This window comes from Aplidium turbinatum, chromosome 1, assembly GCF_918807975.1.
Source record: "Aplidium turbinatum chromosome 1, kaAplTurb1.1, whole genome shotgun sequence".
Classification (NCBI taxonomy): Eukaryota; Metazoa; Chordata; class Ascidiacea; order Aplousobranchia; family Polyclinidae; genus Aplidium; species Aplidium turbinatum.
Window position 1 is genome coordinate 1,323,569 of NC_137472.1, and position 23,788 is coordinate 1,347,356.

At 40.7% G+C, this 23,788-nt stretch overlaps 1 protein-coding gene across 1 annotated transcript in view; it reads right to left on the reverse strand.

The window, feature by feature from the left end:
• Nucleotides 1-23,788, reverse strand: part of LOC145779630 (uncharacterized) — a 134,162-nt gene that overhangs the window by 95,099 nt on the left and 15,275 nt on the right. The window contains exons 11-14 of the mRNA XM_082591268.1: nucleotides 13,544-13,735; nucleotides 12,655-12,822; nucleotides 2,092-2,283; nucleotides 1,203-1,370 (exon numbers count right to left, since the gene is read on the reverse strand). Coding sequence (XP_082447394.1) covers nucleotides 1,203-1,370; nucleotides 2,092-2,283; nucleotides 12,655-12,822; nucleotides 13,544-13,735 — 720 coding nt within the window. The remainder of the gene's footprint in view (nucleotides 1-1,202; nucleotides 1,371-2,091; nucleotides 2,284-12,654; nucleotides 12,823-13,543; nucleotides 13,736-23,788) is intronic.

The window sequence follows — 23,788 nt, forward strand, 5'->3', positions numbered from 1 at the left end:
ATTATGAAACAATACTGAATCAACCCAGTGATGCATTGCAGTACAAAACTTTGAGTCAAAAAAACAATTGGTCGTTCAAGGTAGTTTTTGTGTAACTTTTTTTTGCAATAGATGGGTTACAAATTTAATTTATGGTAAACCATTCATCAATTTAAGAATTTTCATCTATCATCTCACAAGTAGAACTATTCGGCCATTTATCTGATTGTTTGATATCCCAATAAACTACGTAATCAATCTTTCTAAAGTCCTTTTACGTGTAAGAGATAGAGAGGACTGTGACATACTCTGGATGTGCAGCAGAATATCAAGAAAAAACTTAGGCACTCAATGTTTGCTGCCTGGACTGTAGTAATATTCTCAACAAGTGGTTTACAGGTGAAAAGCTTACATTATTATTTGGCATATCAATGACGTGACGAGAAAAACAGGTCAAGTTACAGATTGTTTTTTCTGCATAACTAATACACAAGGCTTTCATCATAAAACCCGAAAGAAAATTTTATATCTTCTGCAATCCGTATTCCGTTAAATTACCAAAAAACCACTTATAAAGCTTCAGGGTACAAAACGTTTCTCAAAGTTAACTTTTTAACTGTTTGAAGACGCATTTAGATTTTTTTCACAAGAATTTGGAAGATGTTTCTGATGAACATAGTGAACGGTTTGACCAGGACATTTCTGTCATTGCAACTTCAATTAAGAAAAATGTTCTGTAAGCATGCTTGCAGATTCAATGTAACGAGATGATTCGGGGGCACAACACAAACATAGAAGATCTTATCAACAAAGATACATATGCTTCCCATTTGTTTCTACAACTTTTAAAGGCCTTCATTTTAAGAATGCACTGTCACAACTGAACTACTGCAGGATCTGCATTGTGGATTTACTTATATAAACAATAATTGCTGTTGTTTGGGATGATATAATTGTGCGGGTGATGGGTAATGTTTGTAGCTGTATCAGGCACAACACTTCTACTGTTGACAAAGTAACTATGAAAATTGTCGCATTGAAGCAAAAAAAACGCTGAACTGATCGGTGAAAACAGAATTCATATTGCGAAGTAGCACCCCGAAATCGACAAAAGGCACCAAAAACTGCTCTTGAATTTTTTTAGGACTAAATATTTTTTAGATAGTTAGATAGACGTTAAAACTTTAAATCATAACACTGCAGATTAGAGTTCATATATTTACTTCTTCTTTGACAAGGGGCAGTGTTGCATTGGCTGGTTTCCACTCTTGACCCAGGCACACAAGCCCCATCACCACTCTGAGGGCCGGGGCACGTGCGAGTTCTACGCCTCTGTCCACCACCGCATGTCTTCATACAACCGCTCCAAGAGCCCCAGTTTCTCCAAATACCTAGAAAAAATAAAGTAACCTTACTTAAAAACTTTGTAAAGAGAGTAGAGAAGTTGCTGTAACAAAAAGGTGGGTACTGCTGTTGCATATTATACATTTCAATGACGATCGATCACGCCGGTATTAAAAATAAAAATACCCACCAGAATCGGCAATTGGCAAAACGATGTTTGACATCTATTGATAGCTTTAATTTTATAGCGGTTCAAACACACTTTAAATTATCAGTATCTTGGATTTTGAATGGCCCTAAAGAACTTTACCGGTGGGCTACTATTCCTTAAATCTGTTGCCAAAACCATGCGTTCCAAATGCCACCAGTAGTTAAGTTAACAACATGAGATGGAGCTGGCAAAGCGAGCGTGAAAATTTTGCAAAGATGTAGAAAACTTGCGAGTTTTTATTTTATTTTTGTAACTTAGTAAAATGCTCCCCTTCTTTGATCCACCACTGCTTTGATAGATGTACAGCAGGTTATACGTGATATTTATACGTAATAAGTGCATGATCGCAATTGCGTTCACTGTAATCAATTTGATTTATGGCTAAAAACATACTTTCAGTCAACTCACACTCTTGACCACTATTTTGACTGAGTGATTTCGCGACCCGGTAGCAACAATTTGTGACCTGGTACTGGTCCGAGAGTCGGTGGTTGGGACCCCCCATCTAATATATTGTTATCACAATTTTCTTACTTTATAACGTCACAGTGAATTACCTCTACAGGTTGGTCGTTGAGTTGAAAACCTTCCATTGATCTGGCAAGTGAAGGTTGATGACTTCGAGGATTGCCCGACTATTTGAAATTGTGGATCACAAGTATAAGTTATACTTTCTCCAAATGAAACTCTCATTCGTCGTGTGGAAACACTGCCGAAGAGCGATGGACGCGGTACTTGGCACGTTATTTCTGTAATAACCAAAAATAACAACCAAATAAAAAAATAATTAATGAAAAAGTTAATAAATAACTCAAAGTCGATTAATGTGTTCGAGTTTGCATTGCTGTTGATGATCTTTTCCATTAACTCATGGCAACACTGTAAACTTTAAACAGTAAAATGTCCAATCAAAGGTAATTACAATAAAAAATACATAAAAGTCATTTCTATAGTGTTTTTGGAAAGTGTCGGTTGTATAAGCATGGTAGTTGGACCACTCAGCATGCGACAACTCAGCAAGTGCAATTCAACTCAGCAAGTGCATTTCAACCCAGCAATTGCATTTCAGCTGCTACCCAAGTCAGAAAATGAATATCCGATCTAGCATCAGACTTGCTTGGTCATCGCTTGCTAAACTGAATTTGCTGACTCGTGACATGCCAATTATCGGCTTGCTCAGTTTTTGCTTGATTAGGTTCATCATTAACCCATTTCAGCCACTTGCTGAAACGTTGGTAGCTCAGTTGTCACTTGCTCAACTGCCATGTGCTGAGTTCAGAACTGCTGAGTTGTAGGAATTTCTATAAGCATAATAAGACTTCCACTGCCTTTCTGCCTTCTACTTGGCTATTTTTTGGTAATTTAGATTTTCGATTTTAGTTTAATTTTTACAATGTGTGAACACTTGAAGCATTACATTGCATTGCTTTTGTCTTACGTTCTGTGCCTAAGTGATTGCTTGAAGCATTATACAATGCATTGCTTTTGTCTTGCGTTCTGTGCCGAAGTGATCACTTGAAGCATTGCATTGCATTACTTTTGTCTTGCGTTCTGTGCTGAAATGATCGTTTGAAGCATTACATTGCATTGCTTTTGTCTTGCGTTCTATGCCTAAGTGACCACTTGAAGCATTATATTGCTTTGCTTTTGTCTTGCGTTCTGTGCTTAAATGATTGTTTGAAGCATTACATTGCATTGCTTTTGTCTTGCGTTCTATGCCTAAGTGATTGCTTGAAGCATTGCATTGCATTGCTTTTGTCTTGCGTTCTATGCCTAAGTGACCACTTGAAGCATTGCATTGCTTTTGTCTTGCATTCTATGCTTAAGTGACCACTTGAAGCATTACATTGCATTGCTTTTGTCTTGCGTTCAGTGCCTAAGTGACCACTTGAAGCATTACATTGCATTGCTTTTGTCTTGCGTGCACTGCCTAAGTGACCACTTGAAGCATTACATTGCATTGCTTTTTTTTTGCGTTCTGTGCCTAAATGATGGCTTGAAGCATTACATTGCATTGCTTTTGTCTTGCGTTTTGTGCCTAAGTGATTGCTTGAATCATTACATTGAATTGCTTTTGTCTTGCGTTCTGTGCCTAAGTGATTGCTTGAAGCATTACATTGCATTGCTTTTGTCTTGCGTTCTGTGCCTAAGTCGTCGTCGTCGTGTGAGCCTCTGGGGTCGAGGGTCTATCCTTTTACCACTCCAGATTCACGATGTTCCCGGGCTACACTGTAAGGCTGCTAGAGAGCAGCCAGTCTTTGATTTCATCATCCATGATACGCAGACCTTTAATTCTGTTAGGTGGCTTGAAGATGGAGCAGTCATTGATGATGTGGTCTGCGGTCTGTTCCTCGGCACCAAATTCACAGGAGGAGGAAGAGGCCATTCCCCATTGTTGCATGGTTGAGCGGAAAAGCCCGACGCCCGTACGGAGACGGTTGAGGCGCACCCATGCCTGTCTTGATAGTGTTAGGCCAACAGAGTGAGTGGAATTGTAAGTGAAAAATGGTAGCAGGAAAGAGACAGCAATGTATCTCAGGATACTGAGCGCATTGTTAAAACAGCAGTAAAAACTCATAAGGGATGCCATAAAAAATTATGAACACGAAAGCAGTACGTATCCTTCAGTTGAAGATATTATTGGCACAGACAACCCCCATGAACCTGAATTGCTGAAAGTATTCATTAACGAATTGGTTATGGCCCCCAGTTGAACAGTGTATTTCTATTATAATATAGCCGTTGAGGAAGAGGTATCCTGCTCACTTGCTTTAGATTTCGATTAAGTGTCATATGTCATTAAGGCCAAGTATTAGTAAGTCGGTGTAAAATTGCAAGGAATTGAGAGAAATGTGCTTCCCCTTAATTCAGATATAGTCAGTCACTATTTTTACTTGAAGAGGAAAGTAGCCGAAACTAATCCTAAGTTTTTGAAGAAAATACCCCATTTGAAAGATGAACTGCTGAAAGATGTACTTGGCATATGGAACAAAGTTGGTCTTCCGGTGCTTAGCAAACAGAGAATTGAAGCGAAGTTAAAAGACCTGATAGAGAAGTACAAAATTGCAAGAAAGAAGGAAATGAAACGCAGAGGTAATGAGGTTAATCAAGAATGGTTACAGAACTTGTTCGATGTATGTGCAACGTGCATGCAAGTTTCGATCTCCGAAAATCCGGTTGTTTTTCTAAAGAAACTCTCTTGCAGCTGTGAACTCGAAAACCGAGTTCAGGATAAAGAAATCGCTTTCTTGAAAGATCAGCGAAACGATCAAAAAATGTTTATTGGTGTCATAGATGTCAACCATGTAGAAAAGGCTTTGGAATGGGAAAATCATAAAAGGAGGTGGGAAACGAGCAGTAAAGTTGAACAACCGAGCACTTCTGGCATACATCTGCCAAATCATCTGCACTACTATGTTCGAAACAGAGAAAAAGAAATGAAACATGTAGATATCTACACAGTAGCGAAAGCGACTCTGATGGGGATATGAATCGGGAAGATGATAAGGAATACGAGCCTCTGAAGCCAGCTGTTGGGGGAAAAATGTACAAGAAAGTATTATTTTTCAATAAACGATGCAAGTTGTGTACTTGCTGATCGTAGGATGACTTCGGTACGCCAGCAGTCAGATCTTATGAGGTCGGTTCTTAGAAAAGATCAAATAGCTGCATCACCTTCGACAGTATACCACCAACGACAAAAAACAAGAGAAAAATCTTTGATGGAAATTGAGAACCTTCTTAACTCCACTTCTGCCATGCAGTTATGTTATGATGGGGGCATTGTCGATAAAACAGATCGATACGTTTTCTTGGGTCAACTTGTTATGATAATGGCATGAAGCACGAAAGTGTGCTTGCTGTTAAATTTTTTCCCAAGAGTGTATCGGTCACTGCAGAACTGATTTTGGACACCATCATCCAGGAGGCTTGCAGATTTAACCTATCCCTAGTATAGTCAGTCATGGCTGATACGACAGCTCTCAACACAGGAAAAAAGTCCGGAGTCAATACTCGACTGGTCAATTATTTTAATGATAAAGTTGGTCATGATATTCATACTCTTGAATGCATGTTCCACATAAACGAAATATATCTTTCCCGTGTCATTTCTTTTGTGAACGCCGCCAAAAGGGTCCTGGAGCAATGCATGATGGGGCTTTGCTTAACCAGATAGCAAGACTAGACAAGCCAAGTACTGAAACCTTAACACCAACTGATCAGTTGAACGTTCCGGTAACAAGAATAGCTGCTGTGCATTTAACCCTTTGAAGGTTGGGGGGGGGGCTGTCAATTCAACTTTTTTGTATCAACAGTTGTATCTCTAAAACCACTGAGGCTGCGACTACAAGATTTATTGACTTTTCCTAACTTTTATTCACCTCTATTGAGCTGAAATTTTGAGCGAATAAAGGTTATAAATTGAGAGATATAAGGCATTTCTCAGCACATCCTCTGAAATATTTCATATTCTATTGTTCAAAATTTTCCCACCAGCTGGATGAAAGCAATTAATTTGGCCCATGTCTCGTTAATCAAATGATTTAAATTGAGATTATGTAAAAAAAATTTAATCACAACATTGCAATGCATGTTTTTCATTACTCTATCAAAAAATACCAAATAATTCAAGCGTCATAAGTCACATCAACATTTCAACGTATATAAGCAGTTCTAAAATTTACATAGTTTTAATTTTCGGATATGCTCTGCGTGAATAGTTTTACAAAGTGAATCCCAAATTTTGAAGCCGTGCCTTAAAAAATAACAGAGATATCACTCGTAAAGCATAAGAAGAATCGACAGCCCCCCCCCCCCAAACTGAGCAAGACTCCAGGAGCCCAACCGCCTAAGGGTTAAAAGCTAAGCTAGAATGGTTCTCGCAGCAAAATTGATTGTTGATACTTTAGCTAAAAAGCATAATCGCCAGAAATACAGATACATTAAGGCTTGCAGTTACCTACGTAAAAAAGCCGATAATTTTGCCAAAAACTAGTTTTTATACCTTTTTTTCTGAAGAATGTAGACCTTAATATTCTCTACATCAGGTATAGGAAACTGACCCTTCTGCGCATTTTGACACTAATTTTGTCGATTTATGAGAAAGTGGTTTCGGAGATACGGCCAAATTTTGAGATTTTGAGGTCCACAAACCTCAAACCTTGTGGACCACCTCAATATGACGTCATAATTAAACAAATTTTGGGGTGTAAACTTTTTGCCCCAAATACCACCAGATAGGACCCCAGGCATTTTGAATTTCAAAAATGGTGAAAAAATGAAACACCCTAGTGTTGAGGCTACATTTTATTAGAACTTAAAACTGTAAATGTGGTTTATACATCTTTACAGCTGGTTTAACCCTAGCAGGACCGAGCTTTTTTGGCACTCCAGGACTGGGGGGGAGGGGGGAGAACAGATTTTTTTGTATTTTCATAACTAAATACCTATGAAAGAGCATTTTAACTAAAAACTTCTTCACTACCTCTTAGATAGCTTTTATTTGGGTGTCCGGTAATTTCATCGCAGTAATTTCATCATGGTATAATCATCGTGGTAATTTCATCGCATGGTAATTACATCGCAGTATATCACATCGTCAGGTAATTACATCGCAGTATATCACATCGTCAGGTAATTACATCGCAGTATGAGAGATGCGTAGGCTACCAGCTGCATTCCTGGGTTATCTCACCAGCTGGGTTAGGGTTAGCCTTTTCACTTTAAAAAAAATGTGTGGACGTTGACGAAGACGATTAAACTACTTAGGCGGGTCAATATAAGGTTTGACCCCAAAAAAATTTATAAAAAAAGGTTTTTTTGTTCTAAGTGTATGATTAGGTTGTACTATACCCCAGAAAAAAAGTCTACAAAAATCTGACCCCGGGAAAGTGGTCAATTTACATAATTTGAAAATGGTGACCCCCCAAATTTTTCAATGTACACAAAATTTTTTTTTAGTTCAATTAACACACTATAAATGTATTGAACACATATAAACATGGTATCTATGCACCAAATGAACATATCAGAAACCGTTTGTGATGTCATTATGATGTCATGGAAGACATAGGCATCGATTATTTAACATTTAAGAAAAAATCTGAGGGGGCAAGATGATAAAAAGTGTGAAATATGTACCCAAATTTGAACAGTTCCATAAAATTACACTGTCAAAGCTACAAAAAAGAACAGAAAAGCAGAGTGGCTGCCCCCCCAAACAATTTCTACTGGGGGGCGCGCCCCCTTCCTCCCGGGAATCGACGCCTATGATGGAAGAGTATATGCACTAAACGTCAGAGAATGTCAGAGATGAAATACCATTTTTCAAGTTATGATTGTTACATACTAGTAGTCGTCACAATTATCATCGGTACTGTCTGTGTCGTCTTGATCCAATGGAAGGACATTGTTTGGGTTTTCACAGGACACAAGTTGGCATTGTCCACAAGCAGAGGTACACGGAAATCCGTACCTCCTACATGTACATCGCCGTGTTGTGCAAGCGATCGTGCAATTACAATGCACAATCTTTAACAGATTGTCCGGTGCAGGGTTTTTCAGAGTCATTACTGGTGCGAATTGTTTGTCCTTAATCTTCCAACCCCAGCCAGTAGGGTCCAAATTGCTTTCTAGTCCTAACCATATCATTATTTGATAGTAAGCACGCAGGAAATGGAATATTGTAGAAGATGCAGTTGGTGGGAGTCGGGTTGGCGCAACGAAGGATGACACTGAAACTACTTCCTTTTTCAACATAGAATGTCGCAAAGATGTCAGCGAATCGCTTTGCTTTCCAGCATAGAGTAGAACCATTGACTGTTTGCCATACTCTTCAATTGCATCCACCTTCTGGCCAGGTTTTGTAAATGCAAGTGCCAAGGATTCTAGCTCTTTGGTGGCTTTCTGAAAGAGTGTTCTCTTTCCTATTCCGAAGATTCGTGAGGTGGTATCGCATCCTGTAAACGCATGGATGAAGAGTAACTGAGAACATAGCTGTTGTCCGAGACATTCCTTTAGGGTATTAATATTGTACACCCTCTGATCTTTTGACCTCTTGTCCGAACGAAAATACATTGTCTTCTTCCGACTGTCCATATGATAGAGGAGAAGGATCAAGAGATCTGTGTCTTCTCCAACCAGGGTTGTAGTGTGGTATTCAGAAGCTGCAATAGCTGCCTGAACAATATCATAGTCGGCATCTCCTTCAGCGTTTATAACTGTGGGGCCTTTCTCTCGCAGTTTGTTGCTTATCATATTGATCAGCCCTTGCTTATTGCAGCCCTGTGACAGGAATTCCTCCTTGTTTGCAGTGAAGACTGTTGCTGGAGTGAAGCTCACTTTTGGATGATTTTTCTGCTGACGGCATTGGTGGGTGCAGTCCTTCACTGATGGTTGATCACGATAACCGTCGAAAACGATTGTCGCCATCCCGTAATTGCGTAGGGTAAAGTCGACATAGCCATCCGCAATGGCACCGTATGTGCTTCCCTTCGTCCATTGTACGCGATGCATGAGGGAACCACCATCAAGGACATACTTCTCGGTCTGTGGTACTTCGTTGGTAACAGCCTCATCAGATAGGCTGCTTGCGTACTCATCGATTGCTTTAGCAAGCTGTGTTTTCTCTGGCTTCCTCATAATGTTGCTTGTCTCAAACAGGGCAGGTGGGAATGGGCTCAGTTCGTATTCTAGAACCTTCTCTGGAGAAAAGTCACCTGCATTCGATATGACCAAAAGTCTCTGAAAAAGTAGGGCGGGATCGATGGATCTATCTTGGGAAACTTTGATGCAACATGAATCACGTAAAGTTTTCACTTTGTCCTTCCGTTTACTTGCATATGTAAAAACTGGCTGACCCTCCATTTTTTCTAAGATTTTCCTCCCGACTGTTCGATAGTCATCAACATTTACGCCATCTTTCGCAATCACTCCAGTGATGATGTTCCTCAGCGTTGGATCCGCACGAAATGGACTGAATGATTGGAGCTTTTCTTTGATTTTCGCGAGGTCGGCCTGATCTCTCTTCATCCTTACCCCACTCATTTCCTTATGCTGTGCACTCGTTGTAAATGCACGCTTGTTCAAGTCCTCCATCGCACGATTGTACTTTGAACAAGCTGGTGAGGATAACACCCACAAAGCTCGCTGCTCCTCGCTCATTCCACTACCCCTTGTCAAGCCACCGGTTGTCTTTAGCGATTTCATCAATGTCTGTTCAATTACAAGGTCCGAACCAAGGCCAGCCCAGACTTTGTCGGTTCGCCTGATGACATGTAATCCATCCTGAAATTTCTTGAAGACAGCAGGGTCCTTCATTTTGAGGTTTTGCATGTTTTGCAAGTACAAGTACGCTGATTTCAAGTAGTTGTGGTGCCCTGCAGCAGCAAATATTGGTAAGCACTCGGCAACTGCACTAAGATGTCTATCTCAGGAACAAATTCGATCTGCCATCAGCAGCATTCGTGTACATTTGACCATGTTCATGTAAGAAATCCAAAGCTTACTTGTCCTGGATTTATCAGACAAGCCAAGTTTCTTCTTGTCAAGTGCTTGCTGAAGTTGACAGAGACTTCGGAGACAAATGCTAAAGTGCTTACTGAAGTTTAGCATTTGTCTCCGAAGTAGCTACTGTTTCCAATGTGGTCTTTCCTTCTATCAACAAGGTGTACACTGTACATGTCCTCACACGACTTCACTGAACCAGCTAACTCGGGATCAGTATCCATCATTTCAGAGACCAGCATCCCATTCAAGCATTTTTCTATCAAGAGGTAGCCCCGCAAAGCTCTCTGCACAGCTTTGCCACCAATCATATGCTTTACTGCATTATCCCCATAAACAGTTTCGAGAATGTCCATCAGACCTGACCCTTGTGGACAATGCCAACTTGTGTCCTGTGAAAACCCAAACAATGTCCTTCCATTGGATCAAGACGACACAGACAGTACCTACTGATGATAATTGTGACGACTACTAGTATGTAACAATCATAACTTGAAAAATGGTACTTCATCTCTGACATTCTCTGACGTTTAGTGCATATACTCTTCCATCATAGGCGTCGATTCCCGGGAGGCAGGGGGCGCGCCCCCCAGTAGAAATTGTTTGGGGGGGCAGCCACCCTGCTTTTCTGTTCTTTTTTGTAGCTTTGACAGTGTAATTTAAGGAACTGTTCAAATTTGGGTACATATTTCACACTTTTTATCATCTTGCCCCCTCAGATTTTTTCTTAAATGTTAAAAAATCGATGCCTATGTCTTCCATGACATCATAATGACATCACAGACGGTTTCTGATATGTTCACTTGGTGCATAGATACCATGTTTATATGTGTTTAATACATTTATAGTGTGTTAATTGAACTAAAAAAAATGTGTGTGCATTGAAATATTTGGGGGGTCACCATTTTCAAATTATGTAAATTGACCACTTTCCAGGGGTCAGATTTTTGTAGACTTTTTTTCTGGGGTATAGTACAACCTAATCATACACTTAGAACAAAAAAACCTTTTGTATAAATTTTTTTGGGGTTGCCTCCATATTTTTCATATATTGACCCACCTAACTGACGATGTGGTGTCTTGCGATGTAATTACAATGCGATGTAATTACAATGTGATGCAATTACTGCGATGAAATTACCACGATGAAATCACAGTGAATCTTTATTTGTTGCTTACATGTCCTTGCTTATAACAGAAAAACTTTTTATTTCGGTGAAATCTTGACCAAAAGGTTGACCAAAAATTCTGCAGGACTACAACACAAATATCTCCAAATGATATTCGTAGTCATTGTGCATTTTTGTCACGATAACTAGGTCACCAACTGAGTCAAAAGCATAACTGACAATTTCATTGCACACAAATGGAAAAGAGGTTTATTAGTTCCATTTTCATTTTGTTTGTTACATCATTATGAAACAATACTGAATCAACCCAGTGATGCATTGCAGTACAAAACTTTGAGTCAAAAAAACAATTGGTCGTTCAAGGTAGTTTTTGTGTAACTTTTTTTTGCAATAGATGGGTTACAAATTTAATTTATGGTAAACCATTCATCAATTTAAGAATTTTCATCTATCATCTCACAAGTAGAACTATTCGGCCATTTATCTGATTGTTTGATATCCCAATAAACTACGTAATCAATCTTTCTAAAGTCCTTTTACGTGTAAGAGATAGAGAGGACTGTGACATACTCTGGATGTGCAGCAGAATATCAAGAAAAAACTTAGGCACTCAATGTTTGCTGCCTGGACTGTAGTAATATTCTCAACAAGTGGTTTACAGGTGAAAAGCTTACATTATTATTTGGCATATCAATGACGTGACGAGAAAAACAGGTCAAGTTACAGATTGTTTTTTCTGCATAACTAATACACAAGGCTTTCATCATAAAACCCGAAAGAAAATTTTATATCTTCTGCAATCCGTATTCCGTTAAATTACCAAAAAACCACTTATAAAGCTTCAGGGTACAAAACGTTTCTCAAAGTTAACTTTTTAACTGTTTGAAGACGCATTTAGATTTTTTTCACAAGAATTTGGAAGATGTTTCTGATGAACATAGTGAACGGTTTGACCAGGACATTTCTGTCATTGCAACTTCAATTAAGAAAAATGTTCTGTAAGCATGCTTGCAGATTCAATGTAACGAGATGATTCGGGGGCACAACACAAACATAGAAGATCTTATCAACAAAGATACATATGCTTCCCATTTGTTTCTACAACTTTTAAAGGCCTTCATTTTAAGAATGCACTGTCACAACTGAACTACTGCAGGATCTGCATTGTGGATTTACTTATATAAACAATAATTGCTGTTGTTTGGGATGATATAATTGTGCGGGTGATGGGTAATGTTTGTAGCTGTATCAGGCACAACACTTCTACTGTTGACAAAGTAACTATGAAAATTGTCGCATTGAAGCAAAAAAAACGCTGAACTGATCGGTGAAAACAGAATTCATATTGCGAAGTAGCACCCCGAAATCGACAAAAGGCACCAAAAACTGCTCTTGAATTTTTTTAGGACTAAATATTTTTTAGATAGTTAGATAGACGTTAAAACTTTAAATCATAACACTGCAGATTAGAGTTCATATATTTACTTCTTCTTTGACAAGGGGCAGTGTTGCATTGGCTGGTTTCCACTCTTGACCCAGGCACACAAGCCCCATCACCACTCTGAGGGCCGGGGCACGTGCGAGTTCTACGCCTCTGTCCACCACCGCATGTCTTCATACAACCGCTCCAAGAGCCCCAGTTTCTCCAAATACCTAGAAAAAATAAAGTAACCTTACTTAAAAACTTTGTAAAGAGAGTAGAGAAGTTGCTGTAACAAAAAGGTGGGTACTGCTGTTGCATATTATACATTTCAATGACGATCGATCACGCCGGTATTAAAAATAAAAATACCCACCAGAATCGGCAATTGGCAAAACGATGTTTGACATCTATTGATAGCTTTAATTTTATAGCGGTTCAAACACACTTTAAATTATCAGTATCTTGGATTTTGAATGGCCCTAAAGAACTTTACCGGTGGGCTACTATTCCTTAAATCTGTTGCCAAAACCATGCGTTCCAAATGCCACCAGTAGTTAAGTTAACAACATGAGATGGAGCTGGCAAAGCGAGCGTGAAAATTTTGCAAAGATGTAGAAAACTTGCGAGTTTTTATTTTATTTTTGTAACTTAGTAAAATGCTCCCCTTCTTTGATCCACCACTGCTTTGATAGATGTACAGCAGGTTATACGTGATATTTATACGTAATAAGTGCATAATCGCAATTGCGTTCACTGTAATCAATTTGATTTATGGCTAAAAACATACTTTCAGTCAACTCACACTCTTGACCACCATTTTGACTGAGTGATTTCGCGACCCGGTAGCAACCATTTGCGACCTGGTACTGGTCCGAGAGTCGGTGGTTGGGACCCCCGATCTAATATATTGTTATCACAATTTTCTTACTTTATAACGTCACAGTGAATTACCTCTACAGGTTGGTCGTTGAGTTGAAAACCTTCCATTGATCTGGCAAGTGATGGTTGATGACTTTGAGGATTGCCGGACTATTTGAAATTGTGGATCACAAGTATAAGTTATACTTTCTCCAAATGAAACTCTCATTCGTTGTGTGGAAACACTGCCGAAGAGCAATGGACGCGGTACTTGGCACGTTATTTCTGTAATAACCAAAAATAACAACCAAATAAAAAAATAATTAATGAAAAAGTTAATAAATAACTCAAAGTTGATTAATGTGTTCTAGTTTGCATTGCTGTTGATGATCTTTTCCATTAACTCATGGCAACACTGTAAGCTTTAAAAAGTCGTCGTCGTCGTCGTGTGAGCCTCTGGGGCCGAGGGTCTATCCTTTTACCACCCCAGATTCACGATGTTCCCGGACTACACTGGAAGGCTACTAGAGAGCAGCCAGTCTTTGGTTTCATCATCCATGACACGCAGACCTTCCACTCCGTTAGGTGGCTTGAAAATGGAACATTCATTGATGATGTGGTCTGCGGTCTGTTCCTCGGCACCACATTCACAGGAGGAGGAAGAGGCCATTCCCCATTGGTGCATAGTTGAGCGGAAAAGCCCGACGCCCGTACGGAGACGGTTGAGGCGCACCCATGCCTGTCTTGGTAGTATCAGGCCAATGGGGCGCGTGTCGGTGTCGGGGATGAATGAATGGAGTCTGGTGGTGCTTGACTTCCATTCAGAGCTCCATTTATGGTCCGCCCAAGTAGCCGCAGAGATGTCTTGTACATCGGCTTCGTTGATGAGAAGTTGAGCGGCTGGCACGAATGGGTGTCTTGATTTCAGTCGACGGGGGTGCTCGTTTGGGAGAGCAGAGATCTTGTTGTGGAGAAGGTGGTCAGGTTCCAGTGCCCGTCGACCGAGGGACAGGGTGGCTTCTTCGCGACGAAGCTCAGCGGGTTGGATGCCAGCGAGAATTGGGAGATTGTCCAATGGTGTGGGACGCAGGCATCCGGTCACTGTGCGCAGGGCGCTGTTTATGGCAGTGTCGATGTTATGGCAGTGAGCACTGCGGCACCAAACAGGTGCACAGTACTCTGCTGAAGAGTAGACAAGGGCTAAGGCTGCTATACGCAAAGTATCAGCCCTCGCCCCCCAGCTAGAGCCTGCCAGGCGCTTGAGTAGCGCAGCGCGGGATGTCAGTTTCTTGCGCAGTGACACCAAATGGTGGCGGTATGTGAGCGATCTGTCCAGTGTCACCCCAAGGTATCTTGGTTCGGGGCAGAAGGACAGAGATTTTCCATTGTTCTGGACATGTAGCTCACGATCAGCTTCCCGATTGTGGAGGTGGAAAGCTGCTGCCACAGTTTTGGTTTCGCTGAGTTTCAGTCGCCAGTTCTGGAGATAAGCTGAGAGAGTTTTCATGTCCTGGCTCAAGGTTTCTTCTAGATTTTCCCACGACTTTGTGGAGTGAAGAATTGCCAGGTCGTCCGCATAAGCGTATTTTGCGGAGACCGTAGTTGGCAGGTCGTGGGTGTAGACATTGAAAAGAAGTGGAGCCAGGACCGATCCCTGTGGGACGCCGTTTTTCAGGCGTCTCAGTCTGCTTCGCCGTGAGCTACCGGTGGTGAGGGTGAAGCTTCGATTCCTGACGAGTTCCATAATCATACGAACCATATGCCGGTCAGGAAGCAGGCGAAGCAGCTTGCAAGTAAGGCCGCGATGCCATACGGTGTCATAGGCAGCTGTGAGATCTAGAAAGACAGCGCCGGCCTTCTTTTTTGCCTCAAAGCAATCCTCGATGTCTTGAGTTAGGAGTGTGACCTGATCTACGGTGGATTTTCCGCGCCGAAACCCAGCTTGCTCTTTTGGAAGGAGCGGGTCGATGATTGGGTTGACGCGGGCATAGATCAGTCTTTCGAGGATCTTGAAAGGAACACAGAGGAGGGATATCGGTCGATAACTCCTTGGGTCCTCTGGTGGCTTGTGAGGCTTGGGGATCGCAACTACTAAAGCTATTCTCCAGATTTTTGGGATTGTGAGGTGGTGCAAGCAGGAAGAGAGGAATCTACGTAACCAGGACTTTAAGGCATGGCCAGCATGGAGCACAAGCTCAGGGCAGATCTTATCCGGCCCTGGAGACTTGTGTGGTTTCACTAGGCGGAGGGCGGTGGCGAATTCCTCTGGAGTGAAGTCTCCAGAGATTGTTTCTTCTTGTGATGCTTCCACACGCCACAGGGCAGATACTTCCTTGGCAACAAGGCGGGATGCCTTGCGGTCCTTTGTCTTGTAGACCCCGTTCTGCACTAGCTGGGAAGCGATGGCGTTAGCAGAAACGGGGCACTGACGAGGGGAGTTCGCTGAGCGCCCAGTGAGGTTGTTGATAATGCTCCATGCTTTGCGGCTTGAGTGTGAAAAATCGATGGTTTGGACAGCTTCGTTCCATCGCTCAAGCTTCTTTGCATCCAGCCGCTCAAGTAGTCTGGTGGCGGCGGTGCCAGAAGCAGCACCACTTGTGTCGGCTAGGTAGGAGCGATAGAGAGCTTCACACTCAGAGTCCCAGCATGGTGTGTAGCTGGTTCGATGGCCACGTGGTATCGTGGCCTTTGCCGCAGTTATTATGGCATTGCAGAAGTCCTGGTATGCCTCGTCTGCGTTGCATGTTTCAGTCGATGGTAATTTTGCAGCAGACTCATTGGTCAGGAGGCTGTATTGATTCCAATCGGCTTTTTTGAAGTTCCATCGCTTCACCGGTGAACTTGGGACAGGAGCCACAAGTTTTGGGGCGATGATGAGGGACGGCCGGTGTTGGGACCGCGGGAACCTATCGATCACACGTCTGTCTGGAAGAGAGCTGTCGACACTCGCGAAGGCCAAGTCAGGGTTTGCCCTGTTCCCCAGCGGCCGGAGTGGAAACTGGCTGGTTCCTTTGGGTTAAATAGGAGGGCAAGATGGTTTGTAGAGGCCCAGTCAGCCAGCAATTCTCCGTCGCTGCTTGTGTTGTTGTAGCCCCAGTCGATGTGCTGGCAGTTGAAATCGCCAGCGTAGAGACTGGGGGAGGGGAACGTTGGGAGGGATAGTGGCAACAATCGCGAGGGTGGGGGCTTGTAGATGTTGACGATGTTGTAGTCTGAGATACAAATGCACACCCACTCAATCTCGGCATCAGCTGGAGATTGGTCGACAAAGGTCCACTTCAGGCTCTCATGCACAAACGTGGCGATGCCGTGCTTCCTGCTTAAGATAGACCCGGCTAGCGTGTAATTGGGAATAGCTAGCCTAGCCTATCTGCAGAGGTGCAGTGGGTCTCTTCACCTCTTTATTATTAAGTGGGTCTCTTTATTAACCTTATTAAGTAAATAATTTTAAAAAGTAAAATGTCCAATCAAACGTTATATCTGTAATAAACAAAAATAACAACTAAATAAAAATATAATTGGTTCAGCAAAAAACATTATAAAAATAACGTTAATAAACCTTTATGACCTTTAAGTACGCTTTAGGTATATTTAGGACTTATATTGTAATAATAATTATGGCAGTACTTCGAAGCGAAGATGAAAAATAGTTAAAATCACGTCATTTACAAGCTCTCGTATGTAATGTAATGAAAGAAATTAATGTAATGTAATGCAATAAATGTAATGAAAGAAATTAAGGAAAGACTATTATGAACGCCTATGAGATTAAAACGATTACGCGATAAAAACAGTCATTGCACGGCATCACGAAACAGAAGCGATGACACAAAGGTATCCTGTAACGTTAAATAACCGCAAGCATAGTTTGTTTCCCTGCTAAAGCGTTTAAAAAATGCAACGAAGCTTTGTAAAAAAAATTGGTTACAATCAGACCAACAAGAATTAAGGGTTATACTCGGAAGATCACTAAATGTAACAAATCTATCAAAATCAACTTGGGGTCATGTTTCAGCTTTAATTATTCCATAACCAACTTGTTGTAAAACTATTGATTCTCTCTTCTGATTGGTTGTGTTTAATTAATCTTGCGTGCTCTGTGCACAGTCGACGTGTGGGCTTCTGGCGTGATTCGCGAAGCTCTTGTTCACATTTCTCTTTGTCCACTTTTCAGTTGTGTTTTGAGGGTTGTGTAAAGTTTAGGTGCTAACTTTATGTTTATGTTTAGCTATGTATTATAAAGCCTTTGTTATGGTAACCTTATTAAGTAAATAATATATGTCAATTTATAAAACATAGCTTTTGAAGAGATAAATAGAAGAAATGGATAAAGTGTTGAGACCAGACAAATTGGATATTGATCCAAGCGAGAAGGAAACAGAATGGGCACGGCAGCATTGGATAAGGACTTTTGAGACTTTCTTGGCGGTTTTGCCCCAAGATAATTTAAACAAGTTGAGTGTTCTATTCAATTATGTGTCTCCACGAGTGTATCGCTTTATTAGCAATACCACTTCGTACGAGGAAGCTAAGCTTCAACTTGAACAAATTTTCGTTCAGCCAAAAAACGAAATATATGCTCGCCATGTACTCGCAACTCGAAATCAATACAATTCCGAAACCATTGCCGCATACTTGCGTGCATTACAAGAGTTATGTAAAGACTGCAATTTTCGTCAAGTCTCAAGAAAAAAATACGAAAACGAATATATTAGAGATGCATTCATAAGAGGAATACATTCTTCGTGAATCCGTCAGAGGCTCCTAGAAAACAAAACGCTTACTTTACGTCAGATGACAGATCAAGCAAAATCCTTAGAAGCAGCTATAAAGGATTCGCAATCTTATGCAACTCAGAACGCTATTAATGCCACCTATCCCAAAGAATCAGTCGTGGAAGATGTTTCTGAAAACACTTTGTCGGCCTCTATCAATAAGGAACAGTGCATGTTTTGTGGGAGAGCAAGACATTGCAGATCTGTTCGTCCAGCTAAAGAAGCACATTGTTTTAATTGCCAGAAATTAGGACATTTTGCTAATGTTTGTCGTGCTAAGAAAAGTGCTAATGTTATGAAAACTAAACCAACTAAAATATCTGCTTACATTTCTTATTCTACAATCGGAGCAAGTTTCAAACAGTATCCTGCACCAAGATGTACACTGGGATATGTCAAAGGTTTTGTTCCTAGTTCTTTTTCAAAGGCGGCTGCCCCTGTTGTACTGGGCGACAAAACTGTTTCTGCGTTGTTTGACAGCGGAAGTTCTGAAAGTTTCATTCACCCTCGCATCGTAAAGTCCCTCAATCTCAATTTGGTCCCACAAAGGAACACTATAGCTTTGGCGTCTTCGAAATGTTCCGCTGAACTTTTGGGTTATGTGACAGTAGACGTCTCCTACTAAAACCACGTATACCCAGGTATGAAGCTCGGTGTTCTTGACGCCTTATGCGCGGATGTCATACTCGGATTAGATTTTCAATGTCAACATGAAAGTGTGATATTTCATTATGGAGGGAAGAAGCCCAGTGTTTCTGTGCCTGTGTGCAATTTTACCTTTTTGAAGATTAATCCCCCAGAACCATTTAAACATCTAACCCTAGACTGTCACTCCATCGCTACGAAATCACGAAAATACTCTCTAGATGATCGGACTTTCATTCGCAGAGAAACCACTCGTTTGTTGCAAGAATCAATCATTGAAGAAAGTCAGTCACCTTGGAGAGCTCAAGTCGTGGTTGTCAAAGGACAAAACAGCAAAAAAAGGTTGCAATCGACTACTCACAAACTATAAATAAATTCACACTATTAGATGCTTTTCCGTTGCCTAACATGGGAGAATGAGTGAATTAAATTGCTCAATACCGAGTTTTCACTACGGTCGATCTAACTAGTGCGTACCATCAACCCCCTCTTCGAATAGAAGATCGAAAATTTACTGCGTTTGAAGCAGATGGTGGGTTATACCAATTTACAAGGCTGCCGTTTGGAGCCACTAACGGGGAATCGTTCTCAATGAAGCGAAAAGTATTTGGACCACAAGGAAGTTACCAATACTTGGCTACGAAATTTCCGAAGGTGAGATCAAACCGGACCCGGACAGACTGGAACCCTTACGTCAAATGCCTGTGCCAACTAATGCGAAAGAGTTAAGTCGTTGTTTGGGATTTTTTTCTTATTATTCAAGGTGGATACCCCGTTTTTCTCATCGTATACAAACACTCACCAAATGTAAATCGTTTCCTTTAGATGAAACAGCCGAACGAGCATTTGAAGATCTCAAACGAACTATTGCCGAAGCTGTGGTAATAGCTGTAAATGAAAAAGCAACTTTTGAAATTGAGACAGATGCTTCAGAGAACGCCCTGGCTGCCACCTTGAATCAAGAAGGAAGACCTATTGCTTTCTTTTCACGGACACTTAGAGGCTCAGAACTAAAGCACCCAGCTGTGGAAAAGAAAGCTCAGGCAATTGTAGAAGCTGTTCGCCATTGGCGCCATTACCTGGCTTGTCGTCATTTTGTTTTAAAAACTGATCAAAAAAGTGTTACTTTCATGTTTGATCAACGACACAAAGGTGAAATCAAAAATGACAAAATTATGCGATGGAGACTTGAACTGGCTGGATACCAACGCAACCATTCGAACGATTGAGCATAGATTTTAAAGGACCTCTCCCATCTCGTAATCGTAACAAATACTTCTTGTGTGTCATTGACGAATTTTCTAGGTTCCCATTTGCCATACCCACTCCCAGTATGACCACTGAAAGCGTGATCGAAGCGTTAACTTCATTGTTTACCGTTTTTGGAATGCCTGGTAACATACATTCTGATCCAGGGTCTTCTTTTATGAGTCATGAACTAAAACAGTTTTTGTTGGAAAGAGGAGTAGCCACAAGCAGAACCACGCCGTACAATCCTGCTGGAAACGGACAAGTCGAGAGATGCAATGGTGTTATTTGGAAAGGTATTCAACTAGCCCTAAAGTTGAAACGCTTACATACTGAGTGCTGGCAGGATGTATTTCCTGATGTCTTAAATTCGATGAGATCACTCTTATGCACAGCTACTAACGTCACTCCACATGAGAGACTTTTTAACTTTGTTCGCAGATCTACAAGTGGATATTCAATGCCTACGTGGTTGTCGACTCCGGGCCCGGTGCTTCTTAAACGCTATGTACGAAAGTCTAAAAACGACCCGTTAGTTGATGAAGTACAACTCATTGAAGCTAATTCACATTACGCTCGTGTAGAATATCCAGATGGACGAACCTCAACAGTAGCTACAAAGTATTTAGCACCGTATGGAGGATCTTCCGAAAACCTGGAGATCATACCCAATTGTGACAAAGTGTGTGCTCCAGATGATGAAGATGCCCATGAAGGAAATACTACCAGTAGTAGTAATACACCGATTTTGTCTGAAGAAGCTGTCGCTCCAATTACTGATACACGGTCTGAGACTGTTACGGACGATGTAACAAAAGGGCGAAGTGTTGTCGCACCAGAAACATTACGTCGATCTACTCGTGAACGACGCCCCGTTGATCGTTTAACGTATTATTCGTTATTGTCAAGTTTTTGTTAGTATGCATTGCTTTCATTTTAAAGTTTGGGAGAATGTTGTAAAACTATTGATTCTCTCTTCTATGCTGTCACTATTGCAAGCAATTACTGCGGTGTAGCACCAACTCAAACAGTTCAACAAAGAGTGAAACATAAGGAAAAATCAATAACACAACCATTTCTGATTGCTATGTACAATCAGGGAATGGGGGGTGTGGATGTATGTGACAGGTTGCAATCTTCTTACCGGCCACGACTTCGATCAAAAAAATGGTGATGGAATCTTTTTGCCCATATTATCGACCTCTCAATTGTAGCTGCCTTCCGTTTTTATAATTACGTAGATCAATGTTCTGAAAACCACCTTCAGTTCAGGCGCGAGATTGCTCGGTCATTGGTGAAAGTGGAGAAACCTAGGCGTCGACTTAGGGAACCTACTGCACATCCGTCTGCAGCCGTGCGATTCGACTCATTGAATCATTTTCTTGTATCATCGTAACAAGGAAGATGTGTAGTGAACATAAAATATACAAGGTTGCTATGCACAAAATGCGAAAAACCGACGCATAAGTTATGCAGTGACGTATACCACCACAAATAAAGTTAGTGACAGGGAAGTTGTAGAAAGTACAGTTACATGGTAGAAAGTACAGTGGTAAAAAGTACATTTGTTGTTTGTGGATCTCTTAAACGTTTGTACTTTTGTTTATTGTCTTTTTCAATGCTATTGTATCGAATAAAGTAGGCTACCCAAGTTTACGTCGTATTCAAATTCAAAACACGATACGCTATTTTTTGGTACCTTTACATGCCAACGTTCCCATTTTGGGAACATAATAAAAAACAAACAAAGAAATAAAAATTTAAAATTTTTTTCATAAAATATTCTTAGTTAGACGAAAAACTACAATATACAAAAAAATCACGAACAAATAATGAGAGATAGTCTTCGCCGCCTGTAAAGGGTTAAAAAGTAAAATGTCCAATCAAAGATAATTACAGTAAGCAACACACAAAAATCCTTACTAAAGTATTCTTGGAAAGTTACGGTTGTATGAGCACGGTAGTTGTTCGATCGAAATAAACGTTTAGCACAGTGTTGTATACACCCAATGGCAAGTTTTGGCACCCCAAGCTAAGCAAAATGAGGAGAAACGTTTTTCACCCACCTAAATCGATCCACCTTAGACTACAGTCGTTGGCAGTAGTCAGAATATCGTGGCTTTGTGTGCCACTTTTGCAATACAGTGCTGTCAGTTGTCACACATACTTTTGCATGTTTTGATAAAATGTAATTTTGACATTTCTAAAGTAAAACTTTTAATCTTTTGTTTCATGGTGTTTTGTGACATGGCCTACAGTCGTTGGCAGTGGTTAGAATATCGTGGCTTTGTATGCCACTTTTTGCAATACAGTGCTGTCAGTTGTCACGCATGTCACCATGCAATACTTTTGCATGTTTTGATAAAATGTAGCCTAATTTCGAGACTTCTAAAGTAAAACTTACTTTATATTGGTATTTTAGGGTTGTAAATAATCGCTATAGCAGTTATTGTTATGCCAAGACAAAGAGAATAACTAGAAAAGAAACAGAGCACGATGTGTTTGGACAAGCAGATCTTTTTCCTGCACACAAACTTTCACTAAATGAAGTGTTCAGAAATTGTTGGAGGTACAAATGTGAGGCTGGAAGGTTTACAGATATGAATGAGTTTGTGGAGAAAGCTGCTTTAGATGTTTCTGCTGTATGGGCTATGCCGATTAGAGATTGCTATTTTTTCACCAAAAATATCTGTACAGAAAGCAGATTGCAATAAGAAGACGTAAATGGATGATAACCTCGCATCCATTGAACCTGGCAATTTATGTGTGTCCAAGTGGAACACTCTCTGGTGCAGAGTATTGATATTTTGCCACTGCAAAACCAAGTATTCAACTTCAGATGATCCCTAACATGTTTCTGAAGTTCTCTATGCCAATGTGGTGATTCGTGTACTTGCCAATATTGTAGGGAAAATGAATGATGATCTTCCAGTCATTGGATCTGGCCGTCCCTAGCAACAATATGGATGGTAGCAAGCAGAGTATGGATATATGTTGCAACTGCTCATCCAAGCAACCAACGTCAGAGGATCCCTAACAGTAACTCATCGTATCAAAGTTGAAGCTTTTCCTGTATCGACGTCGCTTATAAGCCGTGGTGAGAACAAAAGGTCCACGCATACTGCCAATTTCCTTCACGCTGTGAAGCAGTTAGGATTAACATGGGAAAATTAATTACTTTCATCCAGCTGGTGGGAAAATTTTGAACAATAGAATATGAAATATTTCAGAGGATGTGCTAAGAAATGCCTTATATCTCTCAATTTATAACCTTTATTTGCTCAAAATTTCAGCTCAATAGAGGTGAATGAAAGTTAGGAAAAGTCAAGAAATCTCGTAGTCGCAGCCGCCTCAGTGGTTTTAGAGATACAACTGTTGATGCAAAAAAGTTGAATTGACAGCTCCCTCCCAACCTTCAAAGAGTTAAACCTTCCCCATACTTGTCATTCCCGCATGAAAGTTGTTGCTACTTTCAATGTCTAAATGATAAATTTATGATGTGATGTGCCTTTATTACTGCGAATTACCTAATGTACATTTTCAAGTTTGCGACAGATTAAAGTAGGCTACTTCATGAATTTTGCTTAATACGTGACAAAGATCAGTGTCAAAGGGTGATAATTAAATCTCGTCGCACCAATCTGGTTGTAAGAGTGCTAAGTTTAAACTA